The 15,827-nt window shown below is 39.2% G+C and overlaps 1 protein-coding gene across 13 annotated transcripts in view; it reads left to right on the top strand.

Annotated features, from left to right (window-relative positions):
• Positions 1–15,827, top strand: part of L3mbtl3 (L3MBTL histone methyl-lysine binding protein 3) — a 108,732-nt gene that overhangs the window by 64,497 nt on the left and 28,408 nt on the right. For all 13 annotated transcript variants that reach the window (XM_048425082.3, XM_048425090.3, XM_085689710.2 and 10 more), the window contains 4 exons: positions 2,427–2,512; positions 4,611–4,721; positions 10,068–10,182; positions 11,646–11,748. In XM_048425082.3, the coding sequence (XP_048281039.1) occupies positions 2,427–2,512; positions 4,611–4,721; positions 10,068–10,182; positions 11,646–11,748 (415 nt within the window). The remainder of the gene's footprint in view (positions 1–2,426; positions 2,513–4,610; positions 4,722–10,067; positions 10,183–11,645; positions 11,749–15,827) is intronic.

Here is a 15,827-nt window from a genome sequence, read left to right on the forward strand (position 1 = left end):
GAGCCACCGTGTGGTTGCTGGGAATTGAACCCAGAGCTCTGGAAGGACAGCCGGTGCTCTCAATTGTTGAGCCATCTCTCCAATACTCTGGGTTTTTTCTTTTTGTTTTTAATGTAAGTTCTCACAGTTGTAAACTTCCACCTTTGAGCTGCATTAGCTGTGTTCATCAGTAAACTGTGCTTCATGTTCATTTTAGGAACTTTTAAATTTTCTATCCTCATTTCTTCAATAACCACACTGTTCATTCAAGAATATATGTTCAGTTTCCAAGTGTATATGGATTCTGTGATTTCTCTTGCTGTTGGTTTTTCGTTTTATTCAATTATAATTTGATAAGCTATAAAAGTAATTTTGATATAATTATGTGTGTGTTAATTGCATACAACTACTTTTATTTTTCTAAGTTATATCCTACTCCATGTTTGGTTTTAAGTTCAAAATGAAATGGAGTCAGCCATAGTTTTCACTCTTCACAATTTAAAGGTTTGTTAGCTTTTTCTGTTTATCCTGTCATTTTAGAGAATGCTCTGATTGAGGTTAAAGCGTGCTAGGTAAGGTCATTAAATTCTGTAAAATGCATGTGTGTGTATATAGACTTGCATGTTTCCTTTTTAATTACTTTGAAACATCCTCCAATGGGGAGAAGTTTCAAGACTACTTTCAAACTCATCTGTACTTTGACTTGAGCCAGAAATTCATTCCGGCTGGACAGCTGTCCCCACAATGCCATTTATGCAAACCCATCATGCACTGCAGTCAGCTACCGATTCTTCAAGTCCCCAGTCAGAGTCTCCTTGACAATCACAGCCTTTGTATGTGTGAGACTTGCAGACGAATCATTTTGTACAGAGTGATATCGTTTGAGTATGATTGACACTTCCTTATGACTGGATCCAAGTTGTACATTTGTTTGTTTTGTTTTTGAGATGGTCTTGCCAAGTAGCCTTGCTGGCCTGGATTTCACAATGTAGACCATGTTGGACTCAAAGTCACAGAGATCCCCCTGCCTCTGCCTCTTGAGTGCCATGACTAAAGGAAAGCACCCTTATGCTCATCTCCAAGTTTTCCTTTTTTTTTTTTTAAACGAATATCAGTGTTTTTTATTGTAATTCTCTCAAGGGCACAGCATTTGAGTCTATCTTTCACCATGAATTATTCAAGGAGATATTTGCTAGTCTCTTCTCCCAATACTTTTTTCTCGTGTTCTTTGAGATTTTGTAATTACCGCCTATCTCATCTTTCTTTCAGTAGTTTTACCATCTGTTAATATTTCTATTTGAAACTAATTACTATTCTAAGTTGACAAATGTTAATGGGTAATGGTAATTTTTCTGACTCCATCTATTTTTGTATAGAATTAATTGATGTTTTTCTGTAAACATTAGCTTTTTCATTTCCCAGTTATTCCTCCAGTTAATTCATTTAATGGAACTGTAGAATACTAACTTCATCCAGAGTTCAGTGTTGATTTTCATGTGGATGTTTTAAAGATGTACCCAGCAAGAGCTCCTTTCAGCTGGCTTCTACCTCCTTTCACACGCTTGTCTCAGTTTCTGCAAACTGCTGTCTGGAACAGCTGGGATTATCGTACCCTCACACGTCTTGATCCAGCCCTACAGTCATTCTTTCCGTGTGTGCGTGTGTGTGTGTGTGTGTGTGTGTGTGTGTGTGTGTGTGTGTGCTATATAGAAACCTTGGTCTGCTTACCCACTGCTGGTCAGGTGATGCTCCTATTGGGTATCTCAGTGGCTGTAGAAATGGACATCTGTGAGCATGTGCAAGACTTCGTGTTCTTTTCTATTTCAGCACTAATGTATGTTAAAAACCCTTCTCATTGATACCGTTCAAGTCTCAAACTATTGGCTTCATTTTAGTTTTCTTCTATTCATGTTTATACCTGTTTCTCAGTTGGGTGGAAACCTGGCTTCCATTATAACTAATCTGTTTGCAGATTTTGTAATTCCCCTTCATGTGGCAAATTTTTCACCCAAATAGGCCACTGTTTTGCCTGCCTAATAGATCTGGGGCTGTATAGGAAACAAAAGGCAGCAGGGAGAGGCAGAGGGGTTATTTTTACACACACTTTTAAAAATATTCTGTGATATAGGCATGTTTCTTTATTCAGCCTAATAAAGGAGGAGCTATCTGAAATATTTCATAAATAACACTCATAAGTCTTATGTATTATTTCAGTATTTTAATAAAGATATTTTGTATAATCTCATCTAAAAAATAGAAGAATAAACGATCAGAGTGGAGCTCCTCACTGTGAGCGACAGCTCTGGAGGAGTATGTTTCCCTGTGGTCCTGAGCAATTCTTTCCTGGGCTAGGCGCTGATGGATCATGATTTTTATGGGACACCTTGTTATTCTCACTCTCATTTCACGACACCCTCACAGGATTCATGTTTCTCTTTATTTCCTAGGCTACTCGCACGTGAAACACTTTTCTTGGGATAAGTATTTAGAAGAAACCAATTCTTTACCTGCTCCTGCAAGAGCTTTCAAAGTGGTGAGAGAATTTGCTTTGTCCCCCTGATTTGTGTGTTCGATGATGCTGTTGGTTCGTGGACATTTAGGAAACTGGTCAGCAGGCGTGGCAATGAGAAGAAGCAGGAGGTTAAAGGAGATGCTGTCAGAGCTTTTCAGTTTTGAAAATTCCGAATTGTTTTTGTGATTTCTGTATATGTGGACGCACATGTGTTCCGGAGGCAGGCATAGGGGTGGATGAAGAAGAACCTTGAATGTTATTCCTCAGCGTCTGTCCATCTTGGTTTTTGAGAAAAGGTGTCTCACTGACTTGAAACTTGCCAAGTGGGTTTAGGTTGACTGGTGTGAGCCACAGAGATCTGCTTGCCTCCACCTCCCCAGCTGGGATCTTAGGTGCACCACCACACCCGCTTTGTAAATGTGGGTTCTCGGGAGCAAGCGTGCCAACTGAACTAGCTCCCAGCTCCTCAAATATATTACTTTATACTTTATTTTTTCTCATGAATTTATGGGGAAAAATAATTATGTTAAATAATTTTGTAAGAGTCGGGCCCTGGACACTTGTGTGTCGTCCTAACATTTGAGAGGCCACAGATCAAGGCCAGTGCAGGCTATGTACAAAGATTCTGTTTCAAAATAAAATACTGTTCTTTCGAACATGACTCTGTTCTGCAGACAATTTTCTTCTTTAGACGATACTTTAGTACAAAAACTGCTAGAGGTTTTAATGGTAGACTTAATTAGTAAGTATAGTTTAAGATAGAAAGGATTTTAATGAGAAACCATAGAGAAAAACTTGTGAAAGGATTTCTATGATTCCCCTTGACAGAAGTTCAGGCTTTCGAGTAAGATTGAGGGGTGCCATATTTTTCCATTTCTCTACCCTTTCCACATGCAAGCTTTTAAAAGCCTGTACACCGGCAGCAAGATCAGGCTACATGTCTGCTGTGGTATAAGAGGTCGAACTAAGGTTTCCGCAGCTTGGATGTCAAGAATCTTGCAGGCATTGTTCTGTTCTTCATGTTATTTTATATAATTTACTAAAATCATATTCACCTTACTTTCCTCTGCCCATGGCTTTCTCAGAATGTAACTGTTTCTTCTGAGTGTTTAATCTTTCTTTCCAAGAACAAGATTTTCCATCTTGTTCAGTTGGATTGATGATTTGTTTTAAATTGTCCCTTCTCCACTTGACCACCACTTCTAGATGTTCCGCAGACACTTTGATTTTTTTCCCTCTTTAAAAAAAAAAATCCCTTTCTGTGTCATTACTGCTCCTGCAAGCATGGTGAGCGTTCCTAAGACCTGCCAGATGTTCTGTAAGAAATGACAAGCACCAACCCCACAAAGTGACACAGGACAAGAAGGGCAAGGGCTCTTTGTATACCCAGGGAAAGCGGCTTTCTGACAGGAAACAGAGTGGTTAAGGTGGGCAGACTATTCTCTGCGAAAAGGCTAAGACTACAAAGAAGTCCCCACTGAGACTGGAGTGTGCAGAGCCCAGCTTCTGATCTAAGAGGATGCTGGCTAGTAAGAGATGCACACATTTCTGAACTGGGAGGCAATAACAAGAGAAAGGGCCAAGTGATCCAGTTCTAAACCAATTTTGTTATGAAGACAATAAAATTATGAGCTTTTACTCACCTCAAAAAGGAAAAATATGCCAGGCATTGGTGGCACACACCTTTAATCCCAGCACTCGGGAGGCAGAGGTAGGTGGATCTCTGAGAGTTTGAGGCCAGCCTGGTCTACAAGAACTAGTTCCAGGACAGCTATGGCTGTTACACGGAGAAACCCTGTCTCAAAAAACAAAACGAAACAAAACAAAACAAAAAAATCATGCCTATTGACTTTATTCTTACACCTCAACCTGTTAGGAAATGTCTAGTCTTCCCTGTGACTGATCAAATAGCTATGGTATCTCTGCCTTTCTGTTTTCTCCCTAGCTGGGCCGTCAGGTTGTCTTTTTACATGTGTATTGACCTGTATGTTTTGATCACAAATGTCACTCAGTGCTTATCTAAGAACTGGTAACCTAAACAATTCAACTGTTGCTTGCTTACTGGTGCTGTCCATCATCCTGCTCTTCCTCACGACATGATATCCTTCTGTTATGGCAGAAACCGCCACATGGATTCCAGAAAAAAATGAAGCTTGAAGCTGTAGACAAAAGAAATCCGTTGTTTATCAGAGTAGCAACTGTAGCAGATACAGACGATCACCGAATCAAGGTAAGTGTTCTTGGTCCTGCCTTGATTTGGACCTTTGTTATTCTGTATCTTAAATGGTAACATTACTAGTTTACTAGGCAGTGAACTTATGCCCTGTAAGTAAGTTACTAAAACCATGGGATTATGCTAAGGTTTGCATCCATCCAAGTGTTTTCTTTAATTGCCCCAAGATATTTTCTCTTCAATTATGAATAACAGTTTCACATTTTGAGCGTGTATTTGGAGAAAATAGATATATCATATTTAGGTACTGTTCTCTCCAGAAGAAAAAGAAAATAAGGGCATCGTGCCTCTTTTTAAGAGGCTAATTTTTTTTTGTTGACTCCACTAGATATAGTTTATAAAATGTAAGTAAAGATAAATAACTTTATAAATAAAATCAGAGTCTTACTGGAATTGGACTAATAGACTTCCAATACCTCTTTATAAGAAAGCCAGGGTCAAGACAATATTGCTAGTTCCATCCATATGTGGTTCAGATGTGTAGAATTCAGATGCTACCCACAAAGGCCTCCTAAACTTCTGATTTTACTACTTATTTTTCTCTTTTGCCAGAATCGTGCTTACCCTACTCTCTACCTAGGTTCAGGTAACTTTTATGTTAGGAATAATAATGTCTCTAAACGCAGCAAGCCATTATCAGCTTGTGGCAATGAGTTTCTCCATACACTCATGCTGATGGACATTTGTAGTTGCTTCTGTGTGGGCCACGTGAGCCATTAGCACCGTATCAATGAGGCCAAGGCTCAGGCAGGTTTGATGAAGCACTTTATTCAGTACTAGAAAAGAAAGAACTCTTAGTTCTAGGCAGCAGGAATTCTAACTTCAAGTTCATTTTTCAAAATAATGATAAATCAATAGCTATTTCTAATGAGATAATGTATAAGATAGTAAAGTTTAACATAAGCTGGAAAGTTATACAGACTGTTATTTCTGGATAATAGTAACGTTAATGTTTAAGTATGTTTAAGAGCCAATCCGTTCAGTCGGGTTTGTAGCACATACCTATAATTCCAGCAGTAGAAAGGCAGAAGCAAAAAGACCTGAGTGTCTGGCCTCCTGCATGGCCAGAGTCTACCTTAGAGACAAAGAAAAGGCGATATAATCATAAATTTTAAAAAAACCATAAAAAAAAAACTGTAAGCCTATGTTAACCATTTTCTAGTGTACTTTTTTTTTCATTCTTTCTTTTTGTTTTGTTTTGTTTTGTTGTTTTGTTTTTCAAGACAGGGTTTTGTAGCCCGAATTGTCCTGGAGCGGGCTGGTCTTGAACTCTGTTTCTCCTGCCTCTGCCTCCCAAGTACTGGGTTAAAGGATTAAAGGTGTGCCGCCACCACCTGACATTCTAGTGTACTTTTTTCTTCATTATAGTTGGTTGTGATGTGCAAATCAAATCATGACAAAATCAGTGCTTTGGAATTAGATTTTAAATGAGATCGACTTTTAAAGTTACACAGTGTCTACTGTTTAACACCTTGAGCGTCTCTAGTGGTAAGGAGGTTGTTCCTGCTGGGTGCTGTTGAAGGCAAGGACCAGAATGCATGTCTGCTCTCATCTTCTGCTTTGGGGACAGGACATGAAGTAGTGTAGCATCCCTCTTCAATCACATCTGTCTGCCTCAGCTATCAGTGACAATTCTTCTCCAGTTTTTATAATATTTTTGATGCACTGTTTTTCTCAGTTCAGCTTTCGTTGCTGTTATTTTTGAGGCAGGGCGTCACTATGTAGCCTTGGCTTTCCTGGAACTCACTGTGTAGACCATTCTGGCCCTGCCTTCCAAGTGCTGAGATTAAAGGCTAGTCCCTACACCAGCTTCTCAGTTCAATTTTAAGTTGCTTTACTGTCTGTTAATGGACCTTGTGACTTAGATCTTGCTGTGTTTTGTTTTATTTTCTCCTTCCCGTGTTGTTATTATAAATATACTAGCGTTGTTCGTTTCTAAGTCTTTTTAAATTACTTTTTTTTTTTGGCTTTGCTGTAGTCAATGATCTTTTTGTAGCTTGCTCTTTAACCACTTCTAGTTTCTTACTAGATGTTTTTCAGATGCTACAGTAGTTTGATGTTTTGAATCAGAGGCGCGAGTTTGCTTTTCAGCGGCTGATGTCTATCTCTTTCCTTTGAACCTGTTTTTCCCACAACTCTTCAGCCGCCTGCTAAGCAGAGTGGGTGCTCTCAGCCGGGCGCACAGCCCGCATCCTGAGACTCCTTTTCACGGATGCACCAGTCTGTATTTCATTTTCCTGAAAATTACAAAGTATAATGAAATGCCTTGTTTTGCTTGGTGTACTTTTGTCCCGCTGAAACATGTCTTTTTAGATAAACATCTCTTCACTCCTTGTATTTGAGAAAATGTCCATCTGCTGGCTTTGTGTTTGATTGTTAGTGCAGCTAGGTGAGATGTTCTAGGGAGGGAGCTTTTACCCTCAGTGTTTCACTGTTCGCTGCATCTCACTCCTGGAACTTTTGGATACCCAAGGTCTCTCTGGTTGAGTCTCTTTGGGCCATGGGCTTCTTTCTGCAGCACTTGGAGATGACTGGCTGTCTCCGGTGGTCTCCAACCCTGTGATCTGTTTGTCAAACTGGGTCCCCATGCCTTCCCACTGTGAAGCTTTCTGTTCTGCAGTCTCTGTATCCTATTTTTGCTTTGATGGATCCCATGTCTCTGCTCTCCTTCTGGAAGTTGGTACCCTGATATTGGCTGTCAGGTTGATGCTCTTGTTTTCTTATGTGTTGCTGATGTTTCAAAATTGTTTGCTTAGAAATGCTTTCATCTCTTTTTCACACTTTGTTATTACATTTTTAATTACAATTGTGATTTTTTTGTGAGCTTTTCAAGAATTTTTTAAAAATGGTATTTAGTTCCTGCTTTGTTTAAAAAGCATCTTTTTATTTCCTGAAGCAATGTTGCTTCTGTCTGAGGACACTGCTGATAGTTTTTCTTCTCTTCCTTGATTACTCTCTCAAATTCTTCTTAAATATTATGTTTGTTTGTTTCTTTCTTTCTTTCTTTATTATGTATATGTGTGCCTTTGTGTCTTTGTGTGTGCGTGTGTGCCTGTCTGCTTTTGACAGCCAGAAGAAGGCATCAGGCCCATAGAACTGGAGTTGAAGGGTGATTGTGAGCCAGCGAGCAACAGATTCTCTTACCCCTTGGGCCATTGTTTTAGCCCCCCAAATTTCTTTACTAACTAGCATGGTCTCTCTTTTCGTATTGGTTCTCAAATATCAGATAATTCTAAGCATCAAAGCTTCATGTTTGAAGTAAAACAAAAATACCTCACTATGGTTAGTTGAAAACCAGAAGGTTTAAAATGAAATTTAACATAAATTATCGTTGCTCATTCTGTGGTAACCTTGATGCCATAACTGTCTATTTTCAGAAAATTGTGAATATTATTCTGGTTGTTGTTTTGACAATATTTTTGATTAAAGGAAAGGAAACATTCAAAACTAACAAACCTTAAATGGTGCTTCAAATTTTTTGCATGTGAATAATAAATGACTTTCTTTCCGACTCTTGGCCCGGTTCCTTCTGTCTGTTGGTTTACTAGCTACCAATTTATCTCTGTGAGCTCTGTCCCACTTAGTGTGGTATCCATGACTTCTTCCAGGAGAGGCAGTCTTTAGGGCCTTGATTCTAGGAAAACTGACTCATAGTCTTGAGAAATTACATTATTTCTACCCCTCACACCTGTGTACTTATTTTTAACAACTGCATCCTACTTTCCCTACAAATGGTGAGTTACTTTTTAGTATCAGTTTTGATAAGTCAAAGACAGTATGTTTCAAATGTTTGTTGCCTTTGCCACATAGTGCCGCAGACATATTATGTCGCTGTCAGTGGTCTATGGAGTTCCCTTTATGCTCCTGCTTACAGCAGTCGGGTTCAACAAGATGTGAACCCTTTTGGGCAGGCTGATAAGAGAATAGTGTCTTGGACTTTTCATTTGTAAGTTTTATGTTGCGAATAAATTGATTGTCTCTTCATATATTTACCAACAATTTAATTTATTTTGTCGATGATGAGCCATTTGTATCTATTTGCCGTCTTTCTGTTGCAGTTTTCATTTTTTCTAATTGATAGATTGGGGCTTAATAAGAAGGAAAGAGCTTTGTCACTTGTATAATAAGTGTATTTGGAGGACTTTCATCTTGCTTACGGTGACATTTACTATCTGAAGCTCTACATTTTTATGATATCAAATCGATCAGTGTTGGTTTTTTTTTACGGGCTTAGTTGGTCTTTTGCCATGATTGTACTGTGTTTACTCAAGCATTCTTCTAGAATATTTATTGTCTTGTAAAGACTGAAAGATTTATACAGTTCCAAAGAGTCTAGTTGACAAATTTGACCTAAAAGTAAAATATATCAAGTACTTTTATTGTAAAAAGATAATATATATTATATGTACATAATATTTATATTATATATTACATGTGTGTATGTAATGTATATAAACCTGAAGACTATGCACTAATAACTAGTGACATTCCCTAAAAGGCCATCGTTCTTTACTTTAGAGACCAGTAACAATGTCACCTGTGACCACTTTATAATGTATCTTGAGAGATACTATGTTTATTTACAAGAAAGATGATTTGGGGGTTGGAGAGATGACTCAGCAGTTAAGAACACTAACTGCTCTTCTGCAGGACACAGATTTAATCCCCAACCCTCACATGGAGGCTCACAACTCTCTATAACTACAGTTCTGGGGATTCAGTGCCCTCTTCTGGATTCTGTGGGCTTCAGACATGCACATGCTATGCAGACATCCATGTAGGCAAAACACCCATACATATAAAATAAAAATAAGTCTTTATAAAAGAGAAAGACATTTAAAATGGAATGGTTCCGGGATATTTTATAAATTGGATGTGTTTCTAGCAAGTGAGCGATGTACTTTAAAAAAAAAAAAAACAAAAAGCTTACTTTATATTTACCTCAAAGGTCTTCCTTTCCGCTCTTCCCATTTTCCCTTCCCATTTCCCTGATTTTTAAATCACCTCAGCTATGTTTGTGAGTGTTTTGTTTGCTTGTCTGAAGATGTTATTCATGTTCCTATTCTTCATTTGCTAACAGCGTTTAAGGATGTGAGTAATAAACCTGCAGAACAGCTGCCTCAGGTGCATCTTTGGGAAGGCAGTTATTAATGTTTCGATAATCTATGTGTAGTTTCAAAAGCATCTTTTATTTCAGGTTGTGAGTGAAGTGTTTTAAATAATTGAAGTGATTTATTGAGCATTAAATATACTGGTAATCAGAAGGAAGTATAAAAGGCTCACGCCGTGGGTAGAAGATTTACAGTAGGGATTCTTATGACTCTGTGTTCTCCTGTTATCCAGGTTCATTTTGATGGCTGGAGCAGTTGCTATGACTACTGGATAGATGCAGACTCTCCAGATATTCACCCTGTGGGCTGGTGTTCCAAAACTGGTCATCCTCTTCAGGCTCCACTAAGTAAGACACACTTAGATCATCATGACCAACGTTTTCATTTTCTTAAATAGTGTGCTTAATTTTTTTGTCTCCTCTTTCTCCATTTCCTTCTATTTCTCCATATATTTCTTCTCTTTTGATTGCCAGTGGTGCGTGTATCACGTGAGCGCACACACACACACACACACTCACGTGCACATGAGCACATACACACAAAATTATAAAAGAAAAATCACGTTGCCTAAATAAATAAGGTATGCTGTTTTGAGTTTTGTTTAGAAGTAAACATAACCTTTTACAATTAGTGCTAATTTTTAGAAGATAATTTGCCAGACTATTAAAATTTCAGTATCCTAATAGTGACCTGATACTATAACCTTGAAAATGTTATCATTGGCAGATCCTAGGAAATGTATTAAAAAGGCCACCTTCTGCTTTGTAATTTATTCTAAATGCAAATTCATAGTTCACTCAGTAAAGATTTAAATCCAGGATGATAAGAAAAGCATATACCACACACAAACACACACACACATAGAAAGAGAGAGAGAACATACACCATAATCTGCGTTAAAGAATATATGCCTTGTGTGAGAAAATTATGAAATCCAATATGCTATAGTCAGTTTTTTAAAAAATAATTGGTGTTCTTTCCCTAAGCTATATGCGAGATTTATGTGTGCTATATTCAGACTAAGGGTACATAGTCATACTTGGGTATACTTCTAATTGAAGAATGTCTAAAGTAACAAAGTTGGAAGTTTTTAGTTGAATAAACTATGGCACGTAGTTTGTATAGATAACATCGTTGTGAAGAATATTAATAATGTAAAATGTGAAATACAAATCGGAAGAAACTGTTTTAGACACACTCTTGAGTTGTACCTTTTAAGAAGCAGAATGAAAATCCTCCACTTGATACAGCTGTGAATCGACAGGTTGGAGCCATAGCTAGGAGTGCGTTCATCCACAGTGGTGGGTGGGCGAGAACAAGCTGCCAATGTTTGTAACTTCGTGTGCAGTCCAACCCTGGCCACTTAGTTGGCTTGGGTGGGTCCAACATGGTGCTTATATTTCATATTCTATGATCCAGTGTTTGAAATTTTCACAATTAAAATTTTTATGTGGTTTTTCCATTTGATAACAGTTCTTTCAAATATCCCTATCAAGTCACTTTTAAACATCCTTGTTGTCTGACCTCTTAAAATAAGGTTAGATCAAAACTTAGCATTTCAGGATAAAGAAATATAAACTTTGTGACAGAATGAACCATAGAGAATATTATTAAAATAGAGATATTAAAACATTTAAATTTTTTACAAGAATTCCTTTTTTTTATATGTACACATAGAGACAATCGTTCCAGAAATGGAGTTTTTTTCCTCCACTCTACTCTCATTCTAGACATTTAAATCAATAGCTTTCTGTTCAACTTCTTGTTGTATTTTCTTTTTTACCTTTTCTTTTTATTATTTTTGTTGTAGGCCCTGCAGAATTAATGGAGCCATCAGAAACCGGGGGATGTCCAACTCTAGGCTGCAGGGGGATTGGTCATTTTAAAAAATCAAGGTACCTGGGAACTCAGAGGTACGTGTTCGCCACTATTTGCATGGGGACTTTTGTGCATGTTGGATAGAGGGTGCCTGTCTGCGAATGTAGAAGATAATTTTCTTCCATAAGAAACAGATGTGAGCTGATTTTATATTCAGAGCCATAGGGAATGTGGTTACCATGGAGACTGTAAAACCGAAGGATATATCTAAAGTTAAGTCTTCCCAAGGGAACACTCATTCACTGTTTAAAATAGATTTACTTTAGTTATTTGGTAGGTTTGTTTGTTTGTTTGTTTGGTTGGTTGGTTGGTTTGTTGTTGTTGTTGTTTTGGCTTGGCTAGTTTTGCAAATACTTGGCTTCTAAAATAGTTATTTGGGATTTACCATTAACGAGGTGAGGGCAGGTACTGTTGAAATTATTTAGTGAAATATGATGTGGCTGGGTGACTTCACAGTTTGAAAAGTCAGATATTGTAGATTAGCCGTGAACATCACCAAACAATATGACCAAATGTAAGGATTTAATGGTCAGGAAAGTGATTATTTTTCCCCAATATTTTTTCTTAATGGTAAGTAACTAGAAAAGAAACCAAAAATACAACTAAAACTTGATGTTCAGGTGATTTGGGATCTTCATAGATATTGAAATATATTACTGAAATAAATTCCTATGATTTAGTAGGACTTCTCAGGGACAAAGGGGTCACCCATTTGAATATGTATTAAAATAGTAATAGCTATCAATGTCCATTATGGAAACGTGCTAATTGTATTACTCATTGGGAAAATTATTTCTTATTCATCTGGTTTGAGTCTGGCCCCTTAAAATTCTGAAATTATAGGTCAGTGAGATTGCTCAGTGAGTAAGTACCACCAAGCCTGGAAACTTGCATTCCATCTGGAATCCATATGGTAAAAGGAAAGTTGTCCCCTAACCTCCATACATGCTGTGGCCCCTGTAACATTAAACACATTCAGAAATGTTGCTACCCATTCCTCTAAGAAAGAGTTAATAAGACTTGCAAAATTGGTGCATTGTTTTCATTTGGGTTCAGTGAACTTTCTGTTTGTCTCTGCATCCACAAGTGTTTCTTTTTCTTCTTGTTTTGACATTCATTGTGTTCCAGAATAAAAAGTGCACAGACAGGATAATGATCCCATTTGTAGATACCCATTTTTAAACCCTTAGTGCCACTCATATGGCTGCAAACCAGATAGAGCATTAATTTAAACTCTGCTGAAGACACTTCAGCCTAGAAGTTATTGGCTTTGCCTCACGAAGGCAGCCGGGTCACTTTTCAGCTAATAGGTCAGTCCGAGTGCAAGGCACAGTGCACGAGTGTGCAAAACTGCACCCTCAATTGAGACAGTCTTTTGTTCAGTGGTTTCTCCTGAAGAACAGTTCTTTTTCTCAGTCGGAACGTGTAACCCTTATCAAGCATTCGCCTCCTCTGTATCAGAGATTGTTCTGTTGCCCAATGGCAGTCTGCTGGCTTTCAGAGCCTCACTCTTAGAGGAACTCTTTTCCCATGAGCTGTGGTGTGCCCAGTGGAGTGCTCCATAGGCGTAATAACTTGTCCTCTCTAGCCACAGGTGAGGGGAGCTGAAAGGTCTGGCCTTGACCTTCGCCGCCTCACTGCCCCCCACAGCCCTGCTCCATGACTCGGTCCCACGTTCAGCATCCCCACTCACACGGCATCATTTTAGGTGGAATACAGAACATCCTAACTGAAATGAGGGTCTTTGACTCATCTGCATTACCGCCGTACAGTCCCGTGATGTTCATTAGACTCAAGGCAATTTCCTCAAATTGAAAGGAAAGAACGAAGAAATGATTAAACTGGGTAAATTCTGACGTGGTGTTAGGATACAGTTGGCTATTTAAAATCTGCCTTTAGCACCGGAAGGGAACACACCATACAGCACTGTGCATACTGAATAACTCTAGAGATGAGAATTCCACACCATGTGCATAGTCTCACTGGCAGCTCCTTAGGGCCCAGTAGGAAAGTTGTGACAGCGAAGTGTGTATGACAACCAAGCCACATGCCCTAGCTGCTTGTCTGGACTGCCTTTACCCTTAGGCTCCTCCAGCCCAGCTGCTCCCCCAGTTTAGTGATTGTCTTTGGGGAATTTCTTGATGGATTGGCTACGACAGGTGGTGTTGTGCTTGTTACTAGGAGGGGTAAATTATGGGAAGATCCAGAGAGTAACTTATGCATAAATGCGGGAAGGAAACAGAGTAATTGGAATCATGTTCAAGAACTGCTCATGTTCTTTAAAAAAAAAAAAAAAAACTGGCAGAATATAGTTTATGACGGAAAAGACAAGGCTTAGCCAGAAAACCACAGTGACTCTCTTGAGGACGCAGGGCATGGCTATCGGGATCTTTGTCTTGTGCAGGGTTGGTGGGCCAGGTCTCTGGACAGAAGAATAAAGCTATGAGAACTGATGACATGGTCCAGGTTCTGCTGTCCGCCCTTCCCAGCCTGTGCACAGGTTTTCCCCGCTCCTTGTGTAGTCGGTATAATTTACAGTGCTCCACACTGTCTTCTTGGCAGGACATTAATCCTTAGCGGGCCCGGCCTGTTTTCCATCTCATCAGTACACTTGTGGATTAGCTCGCTGCTTCATCCATATTCTCTGAAAGGTTCATTTCCCTGGCAATTATTTCTGTCCTTGCTGAGAATGCTGTGCTTAGGAAAACATAATGAGAAAATTCTCTTTGGATTAATTTACTGAGAAACTGAATAAATCAAAACATGCGTTCTTTGCGTAGATAACAAAGAAAGTTGCTCTTTCAGTAAGGTTAGCGTTAGGAGCACGTAAGCAAAAGACTGGTGGTTTGGCTGGCATTTACTTGTGACTGTCTCTGAAGATTACAAGTTATGCTTGACCTAAGAAACGTTAGGAGCAGAGTATGCATTTGGTAACACAGGTGGGGGCTGCAGCCTTTCTTTACTATGAAATACAATTAGTGAAGAGCGTTCTCATCTCCAAAGAGGATTCTATAGCCAGCTCGCTCAATCCTGACTCTCCATTCTTTTTTTGGCCGACTCAGAGGTCTGAGAATGGGAAAAGCCCACTTGAGGTTAAGAGAGCTGAAGTTACATCAAAGCAGCTATTCTACATATTTATTGCCTTCAGAAGTACGTCTTTGATATATAAAATCTGATCTTTTAGAAATTAAACAAGAGAATGCTTATTTCCTCCCGTCTCTAGAGAATATAGTTGGCATTCATGTAGTGCTCTGCAAATTAATAACCGTGGGTGCACATCTGAAACCTGGTTTCCATTTAGCAGCCATCCATCCAGCTCTCGTGAGGCTGAGTGCCTGCTTTGGTCAACTAGCCCTTGTGGTTGTGCAGAAGAGGGGCGGAGCCTATGTCTGAGGCGGTAGGAGTGGCCATGCTCAGTAAAGCACTCGCTATTTCTGAATGGAGTCGCGTCCTCTCAAATAGGCTTTCCATACCACTGTTTATCTTTGCTGATTTTTACCCTTACATGATGGAGGCCAAGTACCTCATTTGTTAGGTCATTATAATGTGTGGGATGTGTTTGCCCTCCTCTATCATAGCCGCTGTTCGAAGGCTGTGTGTTTGACCACATTTCATCCTCCCAGCAAGTCTGTGAGTCGAGCACCGCTTATAGATGATGAGAAGAAGTTGGAAGAGTTGAGCAAATGCCCTGGATGGGACACTGATAGAAGCAGTGCTCAATGAATCCCAGGATGGCCTTGATGTCTCCTCCTCCCATCAGGACCCTGTACAGAGCGGTCACCTGATACAGCCTGTCCTGTATGTTTGTTGGTATTGTGTGTAAGAGTAACGATGTGGATGCTTATACTGATGCGTTGCCTTGTTGTTGAAACATGAATAGTTTATAACTAAGAGGGGTTTTAGACAATACTGGATAGCAGAGGACAAGGCCTCCCTTTCACTTACCAACAGCCTACTGAGAGGCTCTGGGAGCAGGTACTTGTCAAGTGGTTAGTGTACAAGAATTTGCTAATATTCGTGACACAATAAGGTCGTTTTGGGGAAGGATTTGTACTGTTCCTTCCTGAAAGGACTTTATTTGGATGAATAACTAGAGGGGAGAAAGAAGAAGGGA

This window comes from Myodes glareolus, chromosome 1, assembly GCF_982192425.1.
Source record: "Myodes glareolus chromosome 1, mMyoGla1.1, whole genome shotgun sequence".
Taxonomy (NCBI): Eukaryota; Metazoa; Chordata; class Mammalia; order Rodentia; family Cricetidae; genus Myodes; species Myodes glareolus.